The sequence below is a fragment of the Toxorhynchites rutilus genome, chromosome 2 (genome assembly GCF_029784135.1).
Source record: "Toxorhynchites rutilus septentrionalis strain SRP chromosome 2, ASM2978413v1, whole genome shotgun sequence".
NCBI classification, from domain to species: domain Eukaryota; kingdom Metazoa; phylum Arthropoda; class Insecta; order Diptera; family Culicidae; genus Toxorhynchites; species Toxorhynchites rutilus.
Window position 1 is genome coordinate 167,831,680 of NC_073745.1, and position 24,977 is coordinate 167,856,656.

The 24,977-nt window shown below is 41.7% G+C and overlaps 2 protein-coding genes and 1 pseudogene across 2 annotated transcripts; all 3 read left to right on the forward strand.

Annotated features, from left to right (window-relative positions):
* The window catches only part of LOC129766351 (DNA damage-binding protein 1-like), an 84,752-nt pseudogene extending 72,463 nt beyond the window's left edge, over positions 1–12,289 (forward strand).
* Positions 12,290–15,657: 3,368 nt separating this feature from the next.
* LOC129766352 (uncharacterized protein K02A2.6-like) lies at positions 15,658–23,659 on the forward strand. Its single transcript, XM_055766871.1, has 3 exons — positions 15,658–16,101; positions 16,257–17,375; positions 23,342–23,659. Exons 1-3 carry the CDS (start codon positions 15,658–15,660, stop codon positions 23,657–23,659), a joined length of 1,881 nt encoding a protein of 626 aa, XP_055622846.1.
* A 19-nt stretch (positions 23,660–23,678) lies between these two features.
* On the forward strand, positions 23,679–24,692 carry LOC129766353 (uncharacterized protein K02A2.6-like). Its single transcript, XM_055766872.1, has one exon. The coding sequence runs from the start codon at positions 23,679–23,681 to the stop codon at positions 24,690–24,692; it is 1,014 nt and encodes a 337-aa protein (XP_055622847.1).
* Positions 24,693–24,977: the final 285 nt, after the last annotated feature.

Below are 24,977 nucleotides of genomic sequence, written 5' to 3' on the forward strand. Positions count from 1 at the left end.
TGAATAAATGAATATTTGGAGGACTTCGAAAACGAGAGCGTTACGCTGGAGGTACAAGGTTTTATGCATCCAATATTGGATACGAAAATATCCTACTGATGGGGAAGAATAATCTTCAGAAGCTTTCCTGCTAATTGCACTCGATTGAAAAATCACAGAACTAAATATATTTGGTCGCAGTATTATATGGATAGAAAACATTAAAATAAACTCTTTCGCTTGCTTGTAATTTTCAATTCCAAGGGGAACTGGCTGATTATTTTGCAGCAACGACATCTTTCCGGATTCTCCTCGATTCTTCTCGAAATCCACCAGTGATTATTGCTAACTCGATAACTACCTGTTAATAGCACTTGATTGTGAAATATTTGGTCGCAGTGTTATATGGATAGAAAACATTAAAATAAACTCTTTCGCATGAATGTATTTTTCAATTCCCAGGGGAACTGGCAGATTATTTTGCAGTAACGATGACATCTTTCCGGATTCTTCTCGATTCTTCTCGAAGTCTACCACCAGTGGTTTCTGCTAACTTGATAACCACCTGTTAATTGCACTTCATTGAAAAATCACAAAACCAATTGTATTTGGTCACATTATTTAATGGATAGAAAACATTACAATAAACTCTTTCGCTTGAATGTAATTTTCAAGTCCAAGGGGGACTGGCAGATTATTTTGCAGTAACGATGACATCTTTCCGGATTCTTCTCGATTCTTCTCGAAGTCCACTACCAGTGGTTACTGCCAACTCGATAACCACCTGTTAATAGCACTTCATTGAAAAATATTTGGTCGCAGTGTTACATGGATAGAAAACATTAAAATAAACTCTTTCACATGAATGTATTTTTCAATTCCCAGGGAAACTGGCAGATTATTTTTCAGCTGCGATTAGATCTTTCCGGAATTTTCTCGATGCTGAATGGAATCCAAACGAAAACAATTTCGCACGTGTATGTGTGTGTGGCGACTGCTTCGATGTCTTCCCGGAGAACAGTTTTTCGATGCTGATACTCTCTTGGTCACCTTCACTTCTCCTTCTGATGGCTCGGCTTTTCTGCCTTCCCTCACAGTTCCAAACAAACTGCATGTCTTTCAGGTCAGGCCAGGTAACGAATCCCTCAATCCCTCGCCGTCCAGCTTGTCCAGCACGTTCAGCTCGTTCAATTACGATGTTGCCTTGTCGATGTCCTCACGAAAAATGAATGCGTTTCACTTTTTATTTCACTTAAATTCTTTTTATTTCTTAATTTGGTTTACATTATAATATAGTACTACATATCAAGTGATCAACCTAGGGTTCTACATCTTTAAGTTGCAATGCCAAGTTTTGTAATGATTTGTATCATACACATTATCCGATTGTTTCATATTCCTATTGTAAAATCATGCCTAAACTTTTCTAGTTTTTTTGTTACCTTTTGACGTAGAACTACGTCTTTCATTAAGGGTGCCAAATCAGAAAACAGGTCACGTTTTTATGAAATAAAGTTAACGTTGATAACTATTTTTGTCGCGAACGGATTTTGGCGATTTACATACTAAACGAATCGGAAATTCCGTAAGATTTGTTTAATATGCTATAAATTAGATTCCCCTGGTTTGTAGAAGGTTAAAATTCATGAAAACTTTAAACGTTTTCATTTTCCCATACATTTGTTCTGTCCATTTGTGTGCTTTCCCGAACAGAGCTGTCAATAACGAGCAACTCATCGACGACAAACGGAGGGGAAATCGTAGGATTTAAAGTCTCCGTGAACAAAGGAAAAGGTAGAAGAATGAAGGGGAATACTTGCCTAGAGTATAAACAGTGGATCTCGCTGATAGTGATGTCTAAATTTTTCATTTATTCGATTATCGATTAATCGTTAGGGCATTTTTCAATATTCGATTCATTCGAATAATTGTCTTTCAATATTCGATTAATCGAGCGAATATTTTTTTCTTGTAATATCACGTATCATGTTGTCATTCGGGTCGCGAGGCCTATCAGGTTGTCGATGTTCCATTTTTGGACAAAAAAAAAGTTGAATAAAAAATTATATGGCCCAATTCTTAACCTAAAAATGCATTAACCTTGAGAAAAATGCCTTCTTTCATTAATCGCGACTACAGTGACAATTATTCGATGTATTCATATTTTGATTTTAAATTATTCGATACAAAATTACTCGATTGTAATTTCAGATATTCGATCATTTGAATTAATCGAACGATTAACCGACGACTCTACTCGCTGAGTCAAACTTTCATTCGGCATCGGACTGTTGAGCAATCCAGTTCACTTTGCTTTTGTTGCGCTTCGATCTAAGATTGGACCCCACCAGTGGTAATCCAACTTGGATATCGTCGTTTGGTTTTTCTGTTCGTTTTTCGCGTTATTCGTATCGTGTGTTTTTCTTTCCGCGTCATAAATTGGACGCTTCGCGTAGTGTGTGATGAGCAAGAAGAAGAGGAAGACAGGTTCGAGCCCTGCAAAAAACGAACGCATTGCCAGGGGCAATAAAATTTCGAGGCAAGCGTCATCTAATGCTGCACGCGATGTTGGTGCAGTGAAAAGCGCTCGCACTGAATCGACCTTTCACGAGTGTGACACCGCATCGAACAACAGCGAAGTAGGCGATTTCGGCGCGTCGGTTGAAAATGTAAACGCCGTTACTCAGGCAGCAACTAAAATCAAGCTCCCCCCGCTGGTGGTGAAGGCGGTCGCTCTTGACAAACTCATCAGCGAATTCGCATCGATGGGTGTTACAGCAGAGAACAAGCTGTGTGGCATAAATCAGTCTTTTTCCAAGCTGTTAACATTGTAATCGCACTGGTTTCGTTGGTGCCTTTGAAAGTGCATCAATGCATTAAACTGACGTTATGGTGAAGCAGGCGGTAAGGTTGAGCGCCAAAAAATTATTTGGGGAATACCGAGCATCTTGAATGTCTTACTGGAATGTTATAACTATTTGGGTTCGCGTGCCAATCGCAAAACTGCCTTCAACTAGCATTGTATTTGCACTAATATTGATCATAATGAAGCATTGCTACTGTTTTCGAGGTTGTTATTAACAAAAAGAGTTTATTTCGCTTGTTTAGACACCAAGAAAGTAAATGTCGTTCTGGAATTTTGTATGTGATTAGGTTTCGCTTGCCAGTAGCAAAACCTCCTCCACTAAGAGTGACAGCTGCGCTTCCCTCGAGCATGAGAAAGTAATGCAATTTTTTTCGAGGCCAGTATTATTAACATAGGCGTTTCTTTTGAGAATATCGCAAAATGATGAGAAGTGTTTATATTCCTAGTAGTTTCAAGCCACCAATGTATGGCGACTTATATAAAACAACAGTGTAGTTCTACGTCAACAATGCGGTCGTATATTGGACACAACCTCCTATAACTTTTTTTTACCTAAATGTAACTTATAAGATACCCTCCCCAAATTATTTACATTATCCCAACTTACACTACTTATCTAACTGGAAATAAATATATCTACCCAGACCCAAAGCCATTACTTTGAAAGGTAACGACTATAATGTCAGGAAGCATAATCATACAGATTTTGTATTATTCCGTGTGTTGAGAGAGCGCAACTCTGTTCAAATTTCATACAATTGTTATTGATAATTTCATCCAAGGTTTTAATCCCGGCCAACTGATGTATCTCCGAATTTCGCGTTCTGGGTGGAGAGTTTAGAATCATATGAAGAATTTTGTTTTGTATGCGTTGAAGTTTTAATTTGTGAGTTGGAGCACAGCACTCCCAAATGGGCATCGCTTATGCGATAACTGGAAATATTATTTGTTTGTATACTGCAGGTTTATTCGTTAGAGATAATCGAGAGTATCTATTGATCAGGGGATACAATGACCTGATTAAAACGTTGCATCTTGTGTCTGTTTTGTCAATGTGTGCTCTGAAGGTAAGCTTTCGATCGAAAGTTAAACCTAGATACACTACTTCTGAAGACCATTCAATACTATTGCCATTAAGACTGACTGTCATATTTTGAGGAGGAACAAGCTTTGGAGTGTTCTTGTGGGGAAACAATATGACTTGTGTCTTTGCAGCATTTATGCATATTTTCCAATTATTGAAATATCCAGACAAAGCGTCTAACCCTCTTTGAAGCTTAGATCTTAGTTCTGTGATATTTCTGCCATTTTAAATGATGTCAGTGTCATCTGCAAATAGTGACAGTTTCCCATCAGATGGAAGTGCGGGAATATCTGAAGTGTAGATATTGAAAAGAATTGGTCCCAAGATGGATCCTTGAGGAACACCTGCATTCACGATGAATTGTTGAATAAATGATGAAATATTGTTTATAGAAACATTGAACGCTCTATCAGAAAGATAATTTTTGATAATTTTTATCAAGTATGTAGGAAAACCAAAGTTCTGAAGCTTGTAAATGAGACCATTATTCCAAACATTATCAAATGCTTTTTCAACGCCAAGAAGTGCCATGGCAGATGATTTTGAAACTGACTTGTTTCGTCTGATTATGTTGTATACTCTACGAAGCTGGTGAATGGTAGAGTGGTCTTTTCGGAATCCAAACTGCTCATCCAAAAATATATTGTGCTCATCTGCAAAAGCAAGAATGCGCGTTAATATAATTTTTTCGAATACTTTAGAAAATGCTGGGAGAAGGCTAATTGGTCGAGCTCTTTGAAGAAGAAGGATCTTTTCCGGGTTTTAGTATCGGAATCACTTTTGCTAACTTCTAACTCGAGGGGAAGTAACCAAGTAATAGACATCTGTTGAAGATAGAAGTCATAATTTCGTATAAGTTGTTACTAAGATGTTTCAACTCAATGTTAAATATACTATCGAAGTCGGGGACCTTCATATTCTTCAACGAGCGTATAACCGAGATAACCTCTGCAGTCGAGGTGATTTAATTCTCTTGAGGTACAGAATGGATATTGTCAATAGCCCTTACAGTATCATTCGCCGAAGCTTCAAATGGACTTGTAATGTTCTGGCCAAGATTGTCTGAGCTAGCGAAATGGTTGCCAATTGCATTAGCCTTTTCGGCAGGTGTTATCAATTGTTCTGAATTGTCAGGTTGAAGAAGAGAAGGAATAGGATTAGACTTGGTCTTGAGAATTTTAGCGAGTCTCCAAAATTACTTGGAGTTATTCGGAAGTTTAGTAATATCTTTTGCGAATTTTTTGTTACGGAGATCAATCATTCTGGTCTGGATAACCTTGGTTAACTGAGTCCCGTCTACATTGTGGTAGTGCTCACACTGTAGATCATCATTCAGAGTCACTTCATTTTGATTCCTCCTTTGGTTTCCCCAGGACTGATGTCGAGCATTAATGTCCCCGCCGATGACGTATTTCGACTGCCTTCGTGTTAGCTTGATGATATCGTTTTTAAGAAGCAACGCTGAGCCATCTCTGATTGACGTCTGTTTGGGATAGTAGACCGCAATCACGATAATAGGCCCAATCGATGTTGTGATTTCCGCTCCTATAGCTTCGATGATGTTGAATTTCAGGCACGGCAAAAGTCGATTTCTGATGGCTTGGGCAACACCTCCTCCACCAGAACCAGTACGATCCATTCTCAACAGACGATAGTTCGGAACCCGAAGGTTAATATTCGGTTTAAGATGCGTATCGGTAATGATAGCTACGTCGATGCTGTTTGTCACTAAGAAGTCAGTGAATTCGATGACCTTACTCTTGAGAGAGCAGGCATTCCAATTAATTATCCTGAGAGATGACCGATCCATGATTGTAGTAAAAATGTAGCATAACTTGCACTTGTTCCTGTTGGTTGCGACAACTTCTAGTCTGTCTATCTAGTTCAAGAAACAGGGTTGCAAGTTCTTGCATGCTATAAAGATCCTCAGTAGAAGAGGAATGAGGTGGTAACCGATAGCTGCAACCTTACTATAGCTCGGTTGCTCCTTTTTTGGCTTTTCGCTAGAAGAGGCCGTTTGGTGGCGACTTGTAGGGAGTGGAAGAGGAGGAAGAACAGGAATCGTACGACAAATCATTGGAGGGAACTCTTTGTCAGTAAGTTCTGGAACCTTCTTCCTATTCTGTGTTTTCTCAGTAGCTTGCTTCCGGATACGTTTAAAATCCTTACGTTTTGTACAGCTACGGCTGGTGGCTTGGTGACTTTCGCCACAGTTAACGCACTTCCGAGGTTTTTTTCTGGAAGGCTGCAAGTCTTGTTAGGTGGTCAACAGCACACTTGCCACAACGAGTTTTCATGTGACAGTTTCTTGTTCCGTGTCCGAAACCAAGGGAATTTGAACATTGCGTTACATCCCGATGTTGAGGTTTGTATCGGTCTGTGATATAACCACGAGGTAGACGTTGGACTACCGTTGGCTCGGTAATCATTTATTTGAAATTGCATTTGAATCAATTCTTAATGCACGAATGAATGAATATTTTGAAAGATTGCTGAAAGTTTTTCTTGTTAGGGTGTGTGTGGATGAGTATAAGTATGGAATTGTTATTAACATAAAATTCAACTCTTTCGAACTTGTTGGTGGTCCTAAAACGAACCGATGGAATTTGAGTGGCCTTGTAAAAGCAACCGAAGATGTTTGATACATTATTCATTTTTGTTTTCGTGAGAATAACACGAGATGATCACTCCATAAGCAGAATACAAACTGAGGGCGCCATTTCTCGGTGAAAACGAAATAAAGTCTATATGACGTTGCATAAAATTGTTTCAGAACAGAAACTGATGCTATTGGATAGCATCACGGGAACACCAAGCCGAATGAGTAAATGGGTGCGAATATTCCTTCGCTCGGACGCATTCACACGCAAACATTTTTTCACGACTGTTCCATGCGAAAGCAGACCAGAAACTGATGCTATTGGATTGTATCACGGGAACACCTAGCCGAATGAGTAAATGGGTGCGTATATTCCGTCGCTCGGACGTATTCACACGCAAATAATTTTTCACGACTGTTCCATGCGAAAGCAGACCAGAAACTGATGCTATTGGATTGCATCAGGGGAACACCAAGTCGGATACGTAAATGGGTGCGAATATTCCTTCGCTCGGACGCATTCACACGCAAACAATTTTTCACGACTGTTCCATGCGAAAGCAGAACAGAAACTGATGCGAGTGAAAGTACTCACGCCTTGCGTGTGTCCGCTATGGTTTCCCAAACACTTATGCAAGCGAGCAAAACAAGTCACAGCTTGCATGTATTCGCTATAACGGTTTCTCCATGTGCCTAGATTTTGCGTCTGTGTTCGGGAACACATTGCGATCACCAATCATCATCAATGAGCTAGATTGTTATAATTTCAATAGCTTGCTTTCAAAGCAATTTTTAAGCTATTTTTTTTTTTTTTTTTATCTTCGCTTATTTTTCGTCGGCCTATTTCCGCCACTTTAGTGCCAATCACCGACATCAGGGAGGCGACTCCACCTGTTCCTACCTATCAGACTCAACAACTCATGAGCCGGGCCAACTTCTTTTACTTCCGCTCCGAAGGAAGACGTAACCAGAGATTTTTCGCCTCAGAAAATCCCAACGACGCCAGCTGGGATTGAACCCAGGCCGATCGGATTGTGAGGCTGTTACGCTAACCATACAACCACTGGCGCCGTCTTTTAAGCTATTGAAACGATTTTTTTTACCAATAAGTGACATTCATATAAATCGTTGACATTTTATCTTTCGAATGAAGTGATTATTATACCACTCCATTCAGCTGGTAAAGAGGTATTAACGTTCAAAACCTTGCAGTCCAGCGTCACTCTCTCGTTTTTGAAACTTTGAATTTGCACCCCGGTACAGAAATGAAGGACGTAGTCCTACGTCAAAACGAACGCATTGCCAGGGTCAAAAAAATTTCGAGGCAAGCATCATCTAGTGATGCACGCGATGTTGGTGCAGTAAAAAGCGCTCGCACTGAACCGAGCCTTCGCGAGTGTGACACCGTATCGAACAACAGCGAAGTAGGTGATTTCGGTGCGTCGGTCGAAAATGTAAACGCCGTTACCAGCAACCAAAATCAAGCTCCCGTTAAGGTTGTGCGCCAAAAAATTATTTGGGGAATACCAAGCATCTTGATTGTCTTACTGGAATGTTATAATTTATTTGGGTTCGCGTGCCAGTCGCAAAACCGCCTTCAACTAGCATTAATGAAGCATTGTTACTGTTTTTGAGGTTGTTATTAACAAAAAGAGTTTATTTCACTTGTTTAGTCACCAAGAAAGTAAATGTCGTTTTGGAATTTTGTATGTGATTAGGTTTCGTTTGCCACTTTTGCAACTTTTTTCGAAGCCAGTAATATTAACAGAAGCGGTTCTTTTGAGAATAGCGCAAAATTATGAGAAGTGTTTATATTCCTAGTAGTTTCAAGCCAAGGCTCTGTATGCATGCTATGGCGAACGCTTGTTTGGCGCTTGGTTTACGTTGTACGAACGATGCCTAGAGGTGTCATTTCTTTTGAAGCAATACTAAATAACATGTAGCATGATATTTGATACTTGCAAGTGTTGTCATTGTTGTTGTTTCCATGCGGTGCCAAAGATATATTGATGTAGTTATGAGATGTGGAATAATGGTGCTGGTGCAACATGTACATAATCGACTGTAGCCGAGCCAATTCCAATTGCGAAAAAGGCTACCGGAATAGCGTTCGAGGTAAATTTTCAATGCATTGACATGAAATAAATTGCGACATATGATCAGCTAGTGTATTGTTTTGCGAGGGCAACAATGAATCATCAATCAGTTGATGATTGAAATGAAAATGAATAAACAATGAACCATTTCAGAGATTATTCTACTAAACAGTTGTTTCTAAAATTTCACAGCATTATAGAATAATATCCGAAGGTATAAACAAGCGACTTATATAAAATAACAGTGTAGTTCTACGTCAACAATGCGGTCGTGTCTTGGACACAACCTCCTATATTTTTTTTATTTCAAGTATGATCCAATTATTTTATATTGCTCCAGGTTGGGACTAGTGATTTTAATCCCGATGCTGCATATTTTAAAAACTGGCTCCAATTTCAGCGCCAGCAGTTCAGACCTCAAAGTTCCTATATCACTCGATGTTGTAAAATAAGGTGGTACTTTCACCTTTTTCTCTACATTTACTTTCTCGGTAATTGGTTCCTCCTCGGTATGGCCATCCAATAAAGCATAGCGGTTTCTTTCTAATATTGGCTCCTTGCCGCTGTCCGATCGATGTCGTTTGTTGGTGCCATGTGGTATGCCTGGGTCGGTTGACCGGGTTTTCCCCACTATTGTAGTCCTCAAGGGCAGACAGAGAGCTCCAAACACGTCCGTCTCTGTCTACGGTCGGAGTGGAATGAATGCGTTTCACCACCAGAATATCGCTTAAGTATGCTTTTTGTGTGTAATTGAATCGAGAGAAGGTGTGGTTTACGATGGCAATTTGGAAGGCAAACTAGAGGGGAATGAACTCTCTGAGTTTGAAACTTTCGGCGACTGAGCAATAATCACGATGCGAAACATTTTCCGTTGCGCGCGCATACAATATTGGATACGAAAATATCCTTCTGATGGGGAAGAATAATGTTCAGAAGCTTTCCTGCTAATTACACTTGATTGAAAAATTACAAAATCAAATGTATTTGGTCGCTGTGTTATATGGTTAGAAAACATTAAAATAAACTCTTTCGCATGAATGTATTTTTCAATTCCCGGGGAACTGGCAGATTAATTTTCAGCAACGATTAGATTTTTCCAGATTTTCCTCGATACTCGAAGCCCACCAGTGGTTAATGCTAACTCGATAACCACCTGTTAATAGCACTTGATTGAAAAATATTTGGTCGCTGTGTTTATGGTTAGAAAACATTGAAATATACTCTTTCACATGAATGTATTTTTCAATTCCCAGGGAACTGGCAGATTATTTTTCAGCAGCGATTAGATATTTCCGGAATTTCCTCGATGCTGAATGGCATCCAAACGAAAATACTCCTTTCAGTTTGGCCTGTAAAAAACTTTTCTGAATTCTAATCCATCAAATCTGGTGTCCCTGAAAAGGGCCGTTGGTTATATGCTAAGGTAATAGCATGCTCTCCTCGGATTCGACGGGCCAGCTGAATGTCCTTGGGCATGATGTGACGCGTTTTGCGTGGATAGCACACAAATTGGTATCTTAGAATAGGCCTCCTGCAGTGCCATAACCGCGGAACTTTGGAAGCGCCAGTCGGTTTGAAGTCATGAGCAATTCCACGAACCAAAGGCTGCAAAGGTAGCTTGCGGATCAGCAATTCGGTCGACTTCTGATAGCGACGAATTTCACGCAAAGAGATGGTTCCCGGTCGGTATCGATGTGGCTTCTTCACACTTCCTGCGGCTGATGCGCTTTTCCGAGCTGCTTTACCACCGGTAGATTTACGAGCTGTCTGCTTGGTCCCGATGAAACGAGTCCTCATGGTGCGAGAGTAGAGGTAGAAATGAACGAAAGCAAAGGAAGCGTCATATTATAAACCATAACAGTATATGTAGAGTAAGCCATCTATCCCCAGTGACCCCTATCACACAATCCCGAGAGATGCAACGAACCGAACAGAGCGAATGAACGAGAGAGCGCCGAACAGCGCAATCATAACACGAGTGCACAAAGCAGTTAGTTAGTAGCCAACCTTTGTAATAGGAAGTTCTAATAAATAAATTTCACGTGCTGAAAAGCTGTAATTATTCACATACCACCGATTAATCCTATAATTTCCTCGCCCAGAAGATTCTACAATTGGCGCAGCCGGTGCGAAATAAGGTGGGTAGTTTACTTTTTTTTTCCTTTCTTCCTCTTTTGTCCGGGAGAAGTGACGTGCAAGCGCTGTTGCTAGCTGTGTTTACTGTGAAGAGAAGAAAAAACTACAAAACCTAGCAAAAGTAACGGTAGGAAATATTGTTCGAATGAACCAGCGAAGTATTGTGAAATTTCAAAATGGACGTTAATATACATTGTGTTTGCATTATTATATAATGGCGCTGCATAAAACAAGCGTCACCTAACCGTTCGGTAAAATGTTAATGGTTATGTGACAAATAAACCGTTACGGTCGTATCACATACACACTCGTGTGAGTGCAACTTGGTTGAAGCAGACAGACGGAAAGAAATTTTATATTTCAACAGCGGTTGCTTCTGTGGTGATTAGCACAGAAAGTGAGAAGTAAAACCAACACCAATGGCGAGGCCGGTAGTGGACCGTAGTGCCGAAGAAAAATGAGTGAAAATTGAAGCGTATTAATACCGATGGCGAGGCCGGTTGAGGACCGTAGCGCCGGAATAAAAGCGAGTCCGACAAAAAAGTCGAAGCGCACCAACACCAATGACGAGGCCGGTTGAGGACCGTAGCGTCAGAGTGAAAAGCGAGCCCGACAAAAGTCGAAGCGCACCAATACAAATTTATGACGAGGCCGGTTGAAGACCGTAGCGTCAAAGAAGAAAGCGAGTCCGACTGCACGTCGAAGCGCTCTAATATTGATAGCGAGGTCGGTTGTGAACCGTAGCGCTGTAGAGCAATTAAAGCGCTGCCAAAATTTAAAAACATTAATACTTCTACCAATCCAGAAGTCTGGCACGGATGAAGCGTGTGTGGTAGTGATTGTAAAACGGTAACATTAAATCAAGCAATTAGAATTATTGTTTAATCGAATAATGATGGTTTTTTTGATATATTGGTTTGAATTGGTTTGAAATATTCTTTTATTATGAGATATGTCTAATGGCAGAAAATTTCTGCTTATCGAGAAGCAGTTTATTGAAATGATAGAATTTCTTCATTATTTTGCAGATGGATTCCGAAAAACAATGGCCACTAGAAGCATTCAATGATTCAGTCGATGCTTCCGACTTGCGTCGAGAATGGGAGGAGTGGCTAAGAGCATTTGAGCTAATTTCAGAAATGAAGAATATTAATTCCCAACACGAAAAGTTAATATTCATGCTCGCTCGCGGTGGACGAGGTCTTCAAAGAATTTATTATAATTTGAGACCGGTATTAAATGAGATCTATCCAGAGCCGGTCAAAATTCCGCTAGTGCCGCAGGATACACCCGAATATGACAATGCTATTAAACGGTTCAATAGCTTCTTTGTTGGAAAACGTAACGAACGTGTTGAGCTTGAAGTGTTCCGTTCGTTGAAGCAGGCATCTGGCGAGCCGTTTAACCAGTTTATTTTGAAGCTACGAACGCAAGCAGCTAGATGTGACTTTCTGGATCGTGAAGAGAGGGAAATTCTACAGCAAGTTACGATGGGAGCGCGAGATGAACGCGTACTTGTCGCGTCTTGAAAATATCATGAATTTAGACGAACTCACAAACTACGCGGTCAATCGAGAGGTGCTGGCGAAGCAGAAGGAAAAGCAACACCCTTTCGGAATCGAACCGAATGCTACAGCGATTGCTTATGTAAAGCAGGAACCAAGTACTAGTGGAAAATCTACATTCAACAATGGAAGAGCATTGATGAGAAATAGACGCACAGATATCGAGTGCAGTCGATGTGGATCATGGAAACACCGCGAGGACTCCCGTGATTGTTTTGCACGTAGCGCACGATGCAACGGTTGTGGCCGCGTTGGTCACTTCGCAAGGAAATGTCGGACGCAGGACCAGGTTAATCGTAGTGGACCATTGGCACGTCGTTCATGGAAGCGCTCATCTAAAACAAACGCTGTTCGTGAAGAAAATCATCCGAGGGAAGAACATATTCGCTATGCTGAATCGGGCGAAACGCGGGAGGTAAAATAAGTGCAATTCTTTGTTTATACCATTTGATTCTGTTCCACTGGAATGAAAAAAAAACGAGGGCTCGTAGAATCTTGGGCAAATGACATGTTTGTTGAATATTAATAAATATCTAAAATTATTATTATTGTTTCATTGTTCGTTGATAGGGTGACGCTAGCAACAGCGGGATGATCACTTGCAAGATCGATTGCTTTCCCGTAGATTTTTTGATAGACTCCGGGGCAACAATTAACACGGTTACCGAACAAGTATGGAACGTCCTTGCCGCAAACGGAATCACATTGTACAAGAAAAAGTTTAATTGCGATAGGCGTGTTACCGCTTATGCTAGTCAAGCACCTCTTGAAGTATTGGTGATGTTTGAAGCATGGATATCCGTAAATGATACCAAGCCTAAAGCCTACGCGGAGTTTTTCGTTATCCAAGGAGCTTGCAAATCGCTGTTGAGTAAAAGAACAGCTGAAGATCTTAAAGTGTTGAAGGTCGGACTAGTTGTTAATAGCATTACCCTAAAAAGCGATGCTTTCCCGAAGTTCCCGAATGTCCAAATAAAGTTATCAATCGACAAATCGATCCCTCCCAAGAAATTGGCATATCTGAGAATTCCGGCCGCTATGGAAGAGAAAGTCGATATGAAAATTCAACAAATGTTGGATAACGATGTTATTGAGCAAGCCATAGGTCCCCCGGAATGGATTTCTCCGATGGTAGTCGTGCCTAAAGGAAAGAACGATATAAGGCTGTGCATCAATATGAAGCTTCCTAATCAGGCAATACAACGGGAGCATTACCCACTACCTATGATTGACACGCTCTTAAATAAGTTGAAGGGATCAACATACTTTACGAAGTTGGACATAACATCTGCTTTCCATCACATAGAGCTGCACCCGGAATCTCGAGGGATCACAACTTTTATGACAAACAGAGGTCTCATGAGGTTCAAGAGATTGATGTTCGGTATCAATTGCGCGCCTGAAATTTTTCAGCGGGTTATGTGCGACATGTTGGCTGGTGTAGAAGGCGTTATCGTTTACATTGATGACATAGTGGTGGCAGGAAAAACCAAGGAGCAGCATGATGCTAGATTGGAAGAAGTGTTATCGATCCTTCGTGAAAACAACGCAACACTTAATAAAGAGAAATGTTTAATTGGCGTTAAACAGTTAGAGATCCTGGGTTATAAGGTCAGCCCAGCCGGGATAAGTCCATCAGAAGATAAAATTTCAGTTATTCGAGATTTCAGACAGCCAGAAACCAAAGATGAAGTACGTAGTTTCCTAGGCCTCATCAACTTCGTAGGACAGTTCATTCCTCAGCTGTCCACCAAAACAGAACCATTGCGGCAATTCATAAGGGGGGAAGTAGATGACTTCGGTACGGATCAAAAAAGGGCGTTTGATGACCTTCGAAATGAACTCTCCGGTACTGTACGCAGGCTAGGATTCTTTGATCCAAAAGACATAATCGAACTATATGTTGATGCGTCCCCAGTAGGCCTGGGCGCTGTCCTCACACAAAAAGACAAATTCAACAGACCGCGAATTATATGTTTTGCCTCGAAGGGTTTAACGAAGGCGGAAAGAATCTATCCTCAAACGCAACGGGAAGCTCTCGCAGTCGTTTGGGCTGTGGAGAAATTTTATTCTTACTTTTTTTTTTTTTTATCCAAAATATATATTTTTATTAAGGCTCATATGGCGTCAGCCTAACGGGGCCGGGAGTTCAATTTTTCTGCAATGTTTGCTTACAACTATGTTAGTAATATGTAACCGATTACTCGCGGTTGGCTCGAGGTTAGTATTACAAGTGTTCTCATAATTGGTATGTTGCAGTCTTCGATGCTCTGTACGTGTGCCCGATACCTGCTATTGGGATGCAGCTGACCATTAATCAGCAACGCCCCCCTAGTCTGTACCCCATATCTAGCGTGGTGCGTCTTTCTCGACTCGAGGAATCCAGGATAGAATGGTCACTAGCCGGCGCAATCATCAGCAATCACCAATACAAATTTATGACGAGGCCGGTTGAAGACCGTAGTGTCAAAGAAGAAAGCGAGTCCGACTGCACGTCGAAGCGCTCTAATATTGATAGCGAGGCCGGTTGTGAACCGTAGCGCTGTAGAGCAATTAAAGCGCTGCCAAAATTTAAAAACATTAATACTTCTACCAATCCAGAAGTCTGGCACGGATGAAGCGTGTGTGGTAGTGATTGTAAAACGGTAACATTAAATCAAGCAATTAGAATTATTGTTTAATCGAATAATGTTGGTTTTTTTGATATATTGGTTTGAATTGGTTTGAAATATTCTTTTATTATGAGATATGTCTAATGGCAGAAAATTTCTGCTTATCGAGAAGCAGTTTATTGAAATGATAGAATTTCTTCATTATTTTGCAGATGGATTCCGAAAAACAATGGCCACTAGAAGCATTCAATGATTCAGTCGATGCTTCCGACTTGCGTCGAGAATGGGAGGAGTGGCTAAGAGCATTTGAGCTAATTTCAGAAATGAAGAATATTAATTCCCAACACGAAAAGTTAATATTCATGCTCGCTCGCGGTGGACGAGGTCTTCAAAGAATTTATTATAATTTGAGACCGGTATCAAATGAGATCTATCCAGAGCCGGTCAAAATTCCGCTAGTGCCGCAGGATACACCCGAATATGACAATGCTATTAAACGGTTCAATAGCTTCTTTGTTGGAAAACGTAACGAACGTGTTGAGCTTGAAGTGTTCCGTTCGTTGAAGCAGGCATCTGGCGAGCCGTTTAACCAGTTTATTTTGAAGCTACGAACGCAAGCAGCTAGATGTGACTTTCTGGATCGTGAAGAGAGGGAAATTCTACAGCAAGTTACGATGGGAGCGCGAGATGAACGCGTACTTGTCGCGTCTTGAAAATATCATGAATTTAGACGAACTCACAAACTACGCGGTCAATCGAGAGGTGCTGGCGAAGCAGAAGGAAAAGCTACACCCTTTCGGAATCGAACCGAATGCTACAGCGATTGCTTATGTAAAGCAGGAACCAAGTACTAGTGGAAAATCTACATTCAACAATGGAAGAGCATTGATGAGAAATAGACGCACAGATATCGAGTGCAGTCGATGTGGATCATGGAAACACCGCGAGGACTCCCGTGATTGTTTTGCACGTAGCGCACGATGCAACGGTTGTGGCCGCGTTGGTCACTTCGCAAGGAAATGTCGGACGCAGGACCAGGTTAATCATAGTGGACCATTGGCACGTCGTTCATGGAAGCGCTCATCTAAAACAAACGCTGTTCGAGAAGAAAATCATCCGAGGGAAGAACATATTCGCTATGCTGAATCGGGCGAAACGCGGGAGGTAAAATAAGTGCAATTCTTTGTTTATACCATTTGATTCTGTTCCACTGGAATGAAAAAAAAACGAGGGCTCGTAGAATCTTGGGCAAATGACATGTTTGTTGAATATTAAAAAATATCTAAAATTATTATTATTGTTTCATTGTTCGTTGATAGGGTGACGCTAGCAACAGCGGGATGATCACTTGCAAGATCGATTGCTTTCCCGTAGATTTTTTGATAGACTCCGGGGCAACAATTAACACGGTTACCGAACAAGTATGGAACGTCCTTGCCGCAAACGGAATCACATTGTACAAGAAAAAGTTTAATTGCGATAGGCGTGTTACCGCTTATGCTAGTCAAGCACCTCTTGAAGTATTGGTGATGTTTGAAGCATGGACATCCGTAAATGATACCAAGCCTAAAGCCTACGCGGAGTTTTTCGTTATCCAAGGAGCTTGCAAATCGCTGTTGAGTAAAAGAACAGCTGAAGATCTTAAAGTGTTGAAGGTCGGACTAGTTGTTAATAGCATTACCCTAAAAAGCGATGCTTTCCCGAAGTTCCCGAATGTCCAAATAAAGTTATCAATCGACAAATCGATCCCTCCCAAGAAATTGGCATATCTGAGAATTCCGGCCGCTATGGAAGAGAAAGTCGATATGAAAATTCAACAAATGTTGGATAACGATGTTATTGAGCAAGCCATAGGTCCCCCGGAATGGATTTCTCCGATGGTAGTCGTGCCTAAAGGAAAGAACGATATAAGGCTGTGCATCAATATGAAGCTTCCTAATCAGGCAATACAACGGGAGCATTACCCATTACCTATGATTGACACGCTCTTAAATAAGTTGAAGGGCTCAACATACTTTACGAAGTTGGACATAACATCTGCTTTCCATCACATAGAGCTGCACCCGGAATCTCGAGGGATCACAACTTTTATGACAAACAGAGGTCTCATGAGGTTCAAGAGATTGATGTGTATCAATTGCGCGCCTGAAATTTTTCAGCGGGTTATGTGCGACATGTTGGCTGGTGTAGAAGGCGTTATCGTTTACATTGATGACATAGTGGTGGCAGGAAAAACCAAGGAGCAGCATGATGCTAGATTGGAAGAAGTGTTATCGATCCTTCGTGAAAACAACGCAACACTTAATAAAGAGAAATGTTTAATTGGCGTTAAACAGTTAGAGATCCTGGGTTATAAGGTCAGCCCAGCCGGGATAAGTCCATCAGAAGATAAAATTTCAGTTATTCGAGATTTCAGACAGCCAGAAACCAAAGATGAAGTACGTAGTTTCCTAGGCCTCATCAACTTCGTAGGACAGTTCATTCCTCAGCTGTCCACCAAAACAGAACCATTGCGGCAATTCATAAGGGGGGAAGTAGATGACTTCGGTACGGATCAAAAAAGGGCGTTTGATGACCTTCGAAATGAACTCTCCGGTACTGTACGCAGGCTAGGATTCTTTGATCCAAAAGACATAATCGAACTATATGTTGATGCGTCCCCAGTAGGCCTGGGCGCTGTCCTCACACAAAAAGACAAATTCAACAGACCGCGAATTATATGTTTTGCCTCGAAGGGTTTAACGAAGGCGGAAAGAATCTATCCTCAAACGCAACGGGAAGCTCTCGCAGTCGTTTGGGCTGTGGAGAAATTTTATTCTTATTTTTTTTTTTTTTTTTTATCCAAAATATATATTTTTATTAAGGCTCATATGGCGTCAGCCTAACGGGGCCGGGAGTTCAATTTTTCTACAATGTTTGCTTACAACTATGTTAGTAATATGTAACCGATTACTCGGGGTTGGCTCGAGGTTAGTATTACAAGTGTTCTCATAATTGGTATGTTGCAGTCTTCGATGCTCTGTACGTGTGCCCGACACGGGATACCTGCTATTGGGATGCAGCTGACCATTAATCAGCAACGCCCCCCTAGTCTGTACCCCATATCTAGCGTGGTGCGTCTTTCTCGACTCGAGGAATCCAGGATAGAATGGTCACTAGCCGGCGCAATCATCAGCTCGTGTAGAGTTGTCATAAGCGGTACAACCTTTGGCTCTTGTTGAATCATCAGTGGACTGCACAACCTTTGGCCCGTGTATCTGTGAAGAGTGTGTGTATGTATTGCCGCGACTAAGTAAAAGTTTATCGTTTGGATAGGAGGGATATGAAACGGGGACACAACGAAGGAAACATCATTAAACGTTGACATCGGCGTTTCTGAGGAACAGGTATAGATGAAGCAGAAGATCAGGATCACGGCTACCTAAGATATCCCGGACGGGGATATCCGATTGTCTGCCTTGTGCTCTCAGTACTCTAGAGAGCTGAGAGCGAGCAGCATGGAACCGGATACACGACCAGACAACATGCTCGATGTCGTGGTAGCCATCGCCACAATCACAAAGATTGTTTGCTGCGAGCCCAATGCGATAGAGATGCGCGTTTAGGTTGTAGTGATTGGACATAAGCCGAGATATCACGCGACTGAAATCACGACCTACATTCAATCCCTTGAACCATGCACTCGTCGAGACCTTAGGGATAATCGTGTGTAACCAACGACCGAACTCATCTTCACTCCACATGCGCTGCCAACTTACGAGCGTATTCTGACGAGGAATGTGGAAAAATTCATTATAAGTAATTTGCCTTTCAAAAAGTGTGCCTTCTGAAGCGCCCACCTTAGCTAGCGAGTCCGCTTTCTCATTCCCCGGTATCGAGCAATGAGAGGGAACCCATGCTAAGGTAATCTTGAATAATTTTTCGACCAAAACACTCAATAGTTGTCTTATTCTTGTTAGGAAATAAAATGAGCATTTATCATCTTTCATTGAGCGGATTGCCTCTATTGAGCTGAGACTGTCTGAAAAAATAAAATAGTGGTCTATGGGCAATGTTTCAATGATCCCTAATGCGTAATATATCGCACCAAGTTCAGCGACATACACGGAACAAGGATCTTTGAGTTTGAAAGAGGCACTGGAATTTTCATTGAAGATGCCGAAGCCAGTGGACCCGTTTTTGAATGAACCGTCAGTAAAGAACATTTTATCAGATGTAACTTTCCCATATTCTGCCGAAAATATCGGCGGAATAGAATCGGAGCGTAGGTGATCTGGGATTCCATGGATTTTTTGTCGCATGGACAGATAAAAAATGACAGAGGAATTGCAGAAGTATGGGAAGCAAACTTGGTTGGAGGTGCCTGGTGAAGGGTGCACGTCGTGGGTAAGGTACTCATGGTATAAAGACATAAAACTTGACTGAGGAGTCAGTTGGAGTAGATTTTCGAAGTTATCAATCACCAATGGATTCATGATCTTGCAACGGATGAGAAATCTGTAGGATAATTCTGTGAACCGAAGAGTAAGCGGGGGTACTCCTGCCAAAACTTCGAGACTCGTCGTATGTGTCGAATGCAAACACCCCATGGCTATACGCAAGCAACGATATTGTATTCTCTCCAGCTTGAGAATATGAATCCTGGCAGCTGATCGGAAGCAAAAACTGCCATATTCTAACACTGATAATATCGTTGTTTTGTACAACTGAATGAGGTCTCCTGGATGGGCACCCCACCATGTTCCGGTAATTGTTTGGAGAAAATTGATTCTTTGCTGGCATTTCTGTTTCAAATACGCAATGTGTCTCCCCCAGGTACACTTAGAATCAAAATATACACCCAGGTATTTGAAAAACATAGAGTGTTGGATCGTTTTGCCGGATAGGTGAAGCTGGAATTGGGCGGGTTCGTGCTTCCTAGAAAAAACGACCATTTCAGTTTTCTCCGTAGAGAATTCGATACCCAGCTTGAGGGCCCACGTGAACAGATTGTTCAGGGTATCTTGCAACGACTTTTGCAGAACGACGGGATTAGTACCCGTGATGGAAATAACTCCATCGTCTGCAAGTTGTCTCAACGTGCAGTCTCTAGTTAGACAATCATCCATATCATTGACGTAAAAACTGTACAAGAGGGGGCTTAGGCAGGAGCCTTGTGGTAGGCCCATAAAACTGTAACGAGAAGATTTCGAGCTGCCATGAGAGAAAATCATGTGCTTTTCTGACAGTAAATTGTACAGGAAATTATTGAGAATTGGTGAAAGTCCACGATTATGAAGCTTCTCTGAGAGAATTTCCATGGAAACTGAATCAAATGCCCCTTTGATATCGAGAAAAACGGAAGCCATTTGTTCTTTGCGAGCAAATGCGATTTGGATTTCAGAAGATAGCAGCGCGAGACAATCATTTGTCCCTTTACCTCGGCGGAAGCCAAACTGCGTATTTGACAGCAAATTGTTCGTTTCGACCCACTTGTCCAAACGAAGTAGAATAATTTTCTCTAACAATTTACGAATACAGGATAACATCGAAATCGGCCTATACGAGTTGTGATCGCTAGCCGGCTTGTTGGGTTTCCGTATGGCTATCACTATCACTTGTCTCCAGTCATGCGGGACAATATTCAGCTCCAGAAACTTGTTGAACAAGTTCAGCAAACGCTGTTTTGCCAAGTCGGGAAGATTCTTCAACAAGTTGAATTTAATCTTGTCCGACCCCGGAGCTGAATTGTTACATGAGAGAAGGGCAATTGAGAAATCCACCATCGAAAAATTCTCATAATCGCTCTGAAGTGGAATGTCGCGTACAACGTTTTGTGCAGGAACGGTGTCGGGACAAACCTTCCTTGCAAAGTTAAAAATCCAACGGTCAGAGTATTCCTCACTTTCGTTTGTATGGTTCCAGCCACGCATTTTCCTAGCCGTATTCCAAAGAGTGCTCATAGCGGTCTCCCTTGACAAACCATTGACGAACTTCCGCCAATATCCACGCTTTTTTGCTTTAATCAAACCTTTTAGTTTGGCTTCTAGAGCTTGGTACTTTAGAAACCATTCCACTAATCCAGTTTTCCTGAATTTTTTGAAAGCGGATGATTTTTCAAGGTAGACCTTTGAACACTCCCTGCCCCACCAAAGTGATGGAGGACGACGTCGGAAAGTGGTAGCCGGTACACGTTTCTTTTGAGCTTGAAGTGCGCTTTCGTAAATCAAACTCGATATAAAGTTATACTCTTCGAGTGGAGGAAGTTCATGCATTGAAACAATTGCTTCAGATATTATTTCCGCAAATGTTCTCCAGTCAATATTCTTCGTGAGGTCATACGAAATATTGACTGACTCACGAAAGCTTGATTCATTAGCGATCGATAAAATTATTGGTAGGTGATCACTACCGTGGGGATCTTGGATTACCTTCCACATGCAATCCAGGGATAACGAAGAAGAGCATAGAGATATGTCTAGCATGCTTGCCCGTGCAGGAGGGTATTCTGGTTGCTTCCCCAGTATTCAAAACTGTCAATTTGAAGTTGTCGCACAGATCATAAATCAAAGTGGCACGGTTGTCATCGTAGAGTGATCCCCATGCTGTTCCATGGGAGTTGAAATCACCTAAGATTAACCGCGGCTCCGGCATTGCCTCGATAGTATCAAAGAACTGATGGCGACCTACCGTAGTTCTGGGAGGGATATATATCGAAGCAATGCAGAGGTCTTTGCCATTGATTTGTGTCTGGCAAGCAACAACTTCAATGCCTGTCATCGATGAGAGAGTGACTCTATAAAATGAGTGACATTTTTTAATCCCAGTCCGCTTGGAACGTTCTTTTAAGGAACGCTTGATTTTTTTCCCCTCGTTGTATGTACACCGGGCATTGAGTAAGATCATGAGGAGTCCCGCCGCAATGAAGACACTTGCGCTCTTTCGGGCAAGGATTCTCATCATGGCTCTCTCCACAATCTGCGCAACGTTTTTTGTTGCAACAATAGGCGGCCGTGTGACCGAGTTGCATACATTTGTTGCATTTCATTACCCGGGGTACAAACAACCGAACAGGTAAACGAAGTGCACCTATTGCAACGTAGTTTGGAAGGGCGGAACCCTCAAATGTCACACGAAAAGAGTTTGTCCGATTGAGAACTCTTTTGTCATTTTTAAGTGACACAGATTTCAGTCGATCGCATGCAAGAATCTTCACACTTTTAAGTGAAGAGTTCTTGAAGCGACCGACACCATCGAGTATCTTTTTTCGAGTCAAACCCTTTTCGTTTATTACACCGTCTATTTCAACGTTGCAACAGGGTACGTATACGCGATACTCGATCGCAAAGAGATCACAGCGCGTTATTTCATTCGCTTGGGTTCTGCTGGAGACGACAACTCGTAATTTGTCTGGCCCCATCCGAGTAATCTTGGTAACTTCGGAAAATTTCTGTGTCAACTCTTTTGAGATGCGAATGACGTTAAGAGGTTTGGATTTTCGTCTAAAGTATACGATAAATGGGCCTTTGGCGCCATCAGGGTATTCTTTTAGACGAAAATCCTGCTTCTCGTCTTTTTCCTCATCTTCAGAGCTTTCTATTTCGTACACAGAATTTTCCTCGTCATCTTCTGTTTCATCCTCCTGCTCTTCAGGAGGAGGTTCATTATCTGAGATATTCTTTGGCGTGGGTGGGGGATCCTCCCCGCCCTCTGCCATATTAATAAAAACGAAGAAGTAGACAACTGTTGCTGTGACAATAATAATTTGGAAAATATAAATTAGTAAAAGAAATTATATTTCTATATTAGTTATTGTTGAAAATTTTATTTATTTCAATTTTTGTTATTATGTGTAATTTGAAAATGAAAAAAGTTCCAATAAATGTTCAACGGTGATGTAAGAAATGAACACCCCTAATGCCAACGCTTGCCGATATGATAAACACAAAGATAAACAATGGTATAAATCGAGCACAGAAGCACAGAATGATGGAAGAGGTAAGAGGAAAATAAACTTCTACTTGCCCCGCTGCTGTGTAGCGTGTGTGATGATGTGACTTGCTGCCGGATTGTCTCGATAGCGCACCACTTTTTATGAGCTTTACTCGCTCGCAGCGCACCAGATGAAAAAATACACACTAGAAACGGATGTAAAAAAAACACCTGTATCGGATCAAATATAGGTTCGACCGATCTGCTTGCGAGTTGGCGAAGCACATGATCTTATTGGTTTGGTACCGAATTCACTATATATACCGATCACAAAACTCTCGAATACATTTATGGAGGTAAACACCGGGATGGTAAGCGTGCTTGCTCTAGGGCAGAAGGTTGGGCACTACGCTTGCAGCCATACAATTTCCGTATAAAATACATTCCAGGCTCGAGTAATATTTCAGATGTACTGTCACGACTTTGTCCACAGTCTGAAGCTGAGGAACCCTTTGACGATGATTCTGAGCACTATCTATGTGCGATTGAAGATAGATTAGCAGCTATTACTCTGGATGAAATTCGGAATGAAACAGCTAAAGATGAAACTTTGATTGCAGTCATTGAAGCGATTCATAGTCAATTATGGCCGCCAGGCCTTTTCCATTATCAGCCTTTCTCCAAGGAACTTGGACTAATCGATGATGTACTAGTTCGAGAAGACCGTATTATACTACCAGTTAATCTACGTACTAGAGCATTAGATATTGCTCATCGGGGACACCCAGGTGTGGTGACGAATCCTTCGTGAAAATTTGTGGTGGCCTTACATGGACCGTGACGTTGGCGATCGAATCCAGGAATGCGCAGGATGCGCATCGGTGAGTGTACAAGGTCCTGCGGAACCGATGATACGGAAAGAAATGCCAGAATGTGCGTGGCAAGAAATAGCAGTAGACTTCTTCTCTGCGAAAGAATACGCTACCTTCCTGGTGGTAGTGGACTATTACAGTCGTTTTTTGAAGGTCATTGAGATGAAAGGCACCACAGCGGCTAAAACTATAGAGGCCCTTGAATCTATTTTCATGGAACAAACATATCCAGAGACAATCCGCAGCGATAACGGCCCTCCATTCTCAAGCGAGGAGATCTCAAATTACTGTGTTCGAAAGAATATTCGATTGATTCGCACCATCCCCTACTGGCCGCAAATGAACGGGCTCGTTGAGAGGCAAAACCAGGGTGTTTTGCGGGCGCTCCGAATTGCTAAAGCAGTCAATGCAGATTGGCGTAGTGCCGTTAAAGATTACGTACACATGTATAATACGACGCCTCATACAGTAACCGGTAAGGCCCCGTTAGAATTATTGACTGGAAGACCAGTGAAAGATCTTTTGCCTTCTCTGAGAACTGAACCTTATTGGAATCGTGATCCTGATATACGAGATAATGATGCTATTAACAAGATGAAAGGGAAGATATATGCCGACAAGCGCCGACATTCCAAACCGTCTGAAATAGTTGAAGGCGATACTGTAATGTTGAGAAATTATGAGTTGGAGCCCAATTTCAGACTTGAGAAATTTACGGTCATCAAAAAGAATGGTAACGATACGATTGTAATGAATGCGGAGGGGATTAGGTACCGACGTCCCGTATCTCACTTGAAAAAATGGCATATACCTTCCTCTGAAACTGTTCAAAGTTCTTCTTCGGAAGATAAAACGATTATTGTTGAGCAAGAACCAGAAACAGATCCCACCATAAGAAAAGAAGCAATGGAAGAAGAATTGACATCTGAGCGTCCAAAAACGGCACGAAAGATGCCAGCCAGATACAATTGATGGAGTGGAGAAGGGATTGTAGAGTAAGCCATCTATCCCCAGTGACCCCTATCACACAATCCCGAGATATGCAACGAACCGAACAGAGCGAATGAACGAGAGAGCGCCGAACAGCGCAATCATAACACGAGTGCACAAAGCAGTTAGTTAGTAGCCAACCTTTGTAATAGGAAGTTCTAATAAATAAACTTCACGTGCTGAAAAGCTGTAATTATTCACATACCACCGATTAATCCTATAATTCCCTCGCCCAGAAGATTCTACAGCATAGAATTATATTCGTAG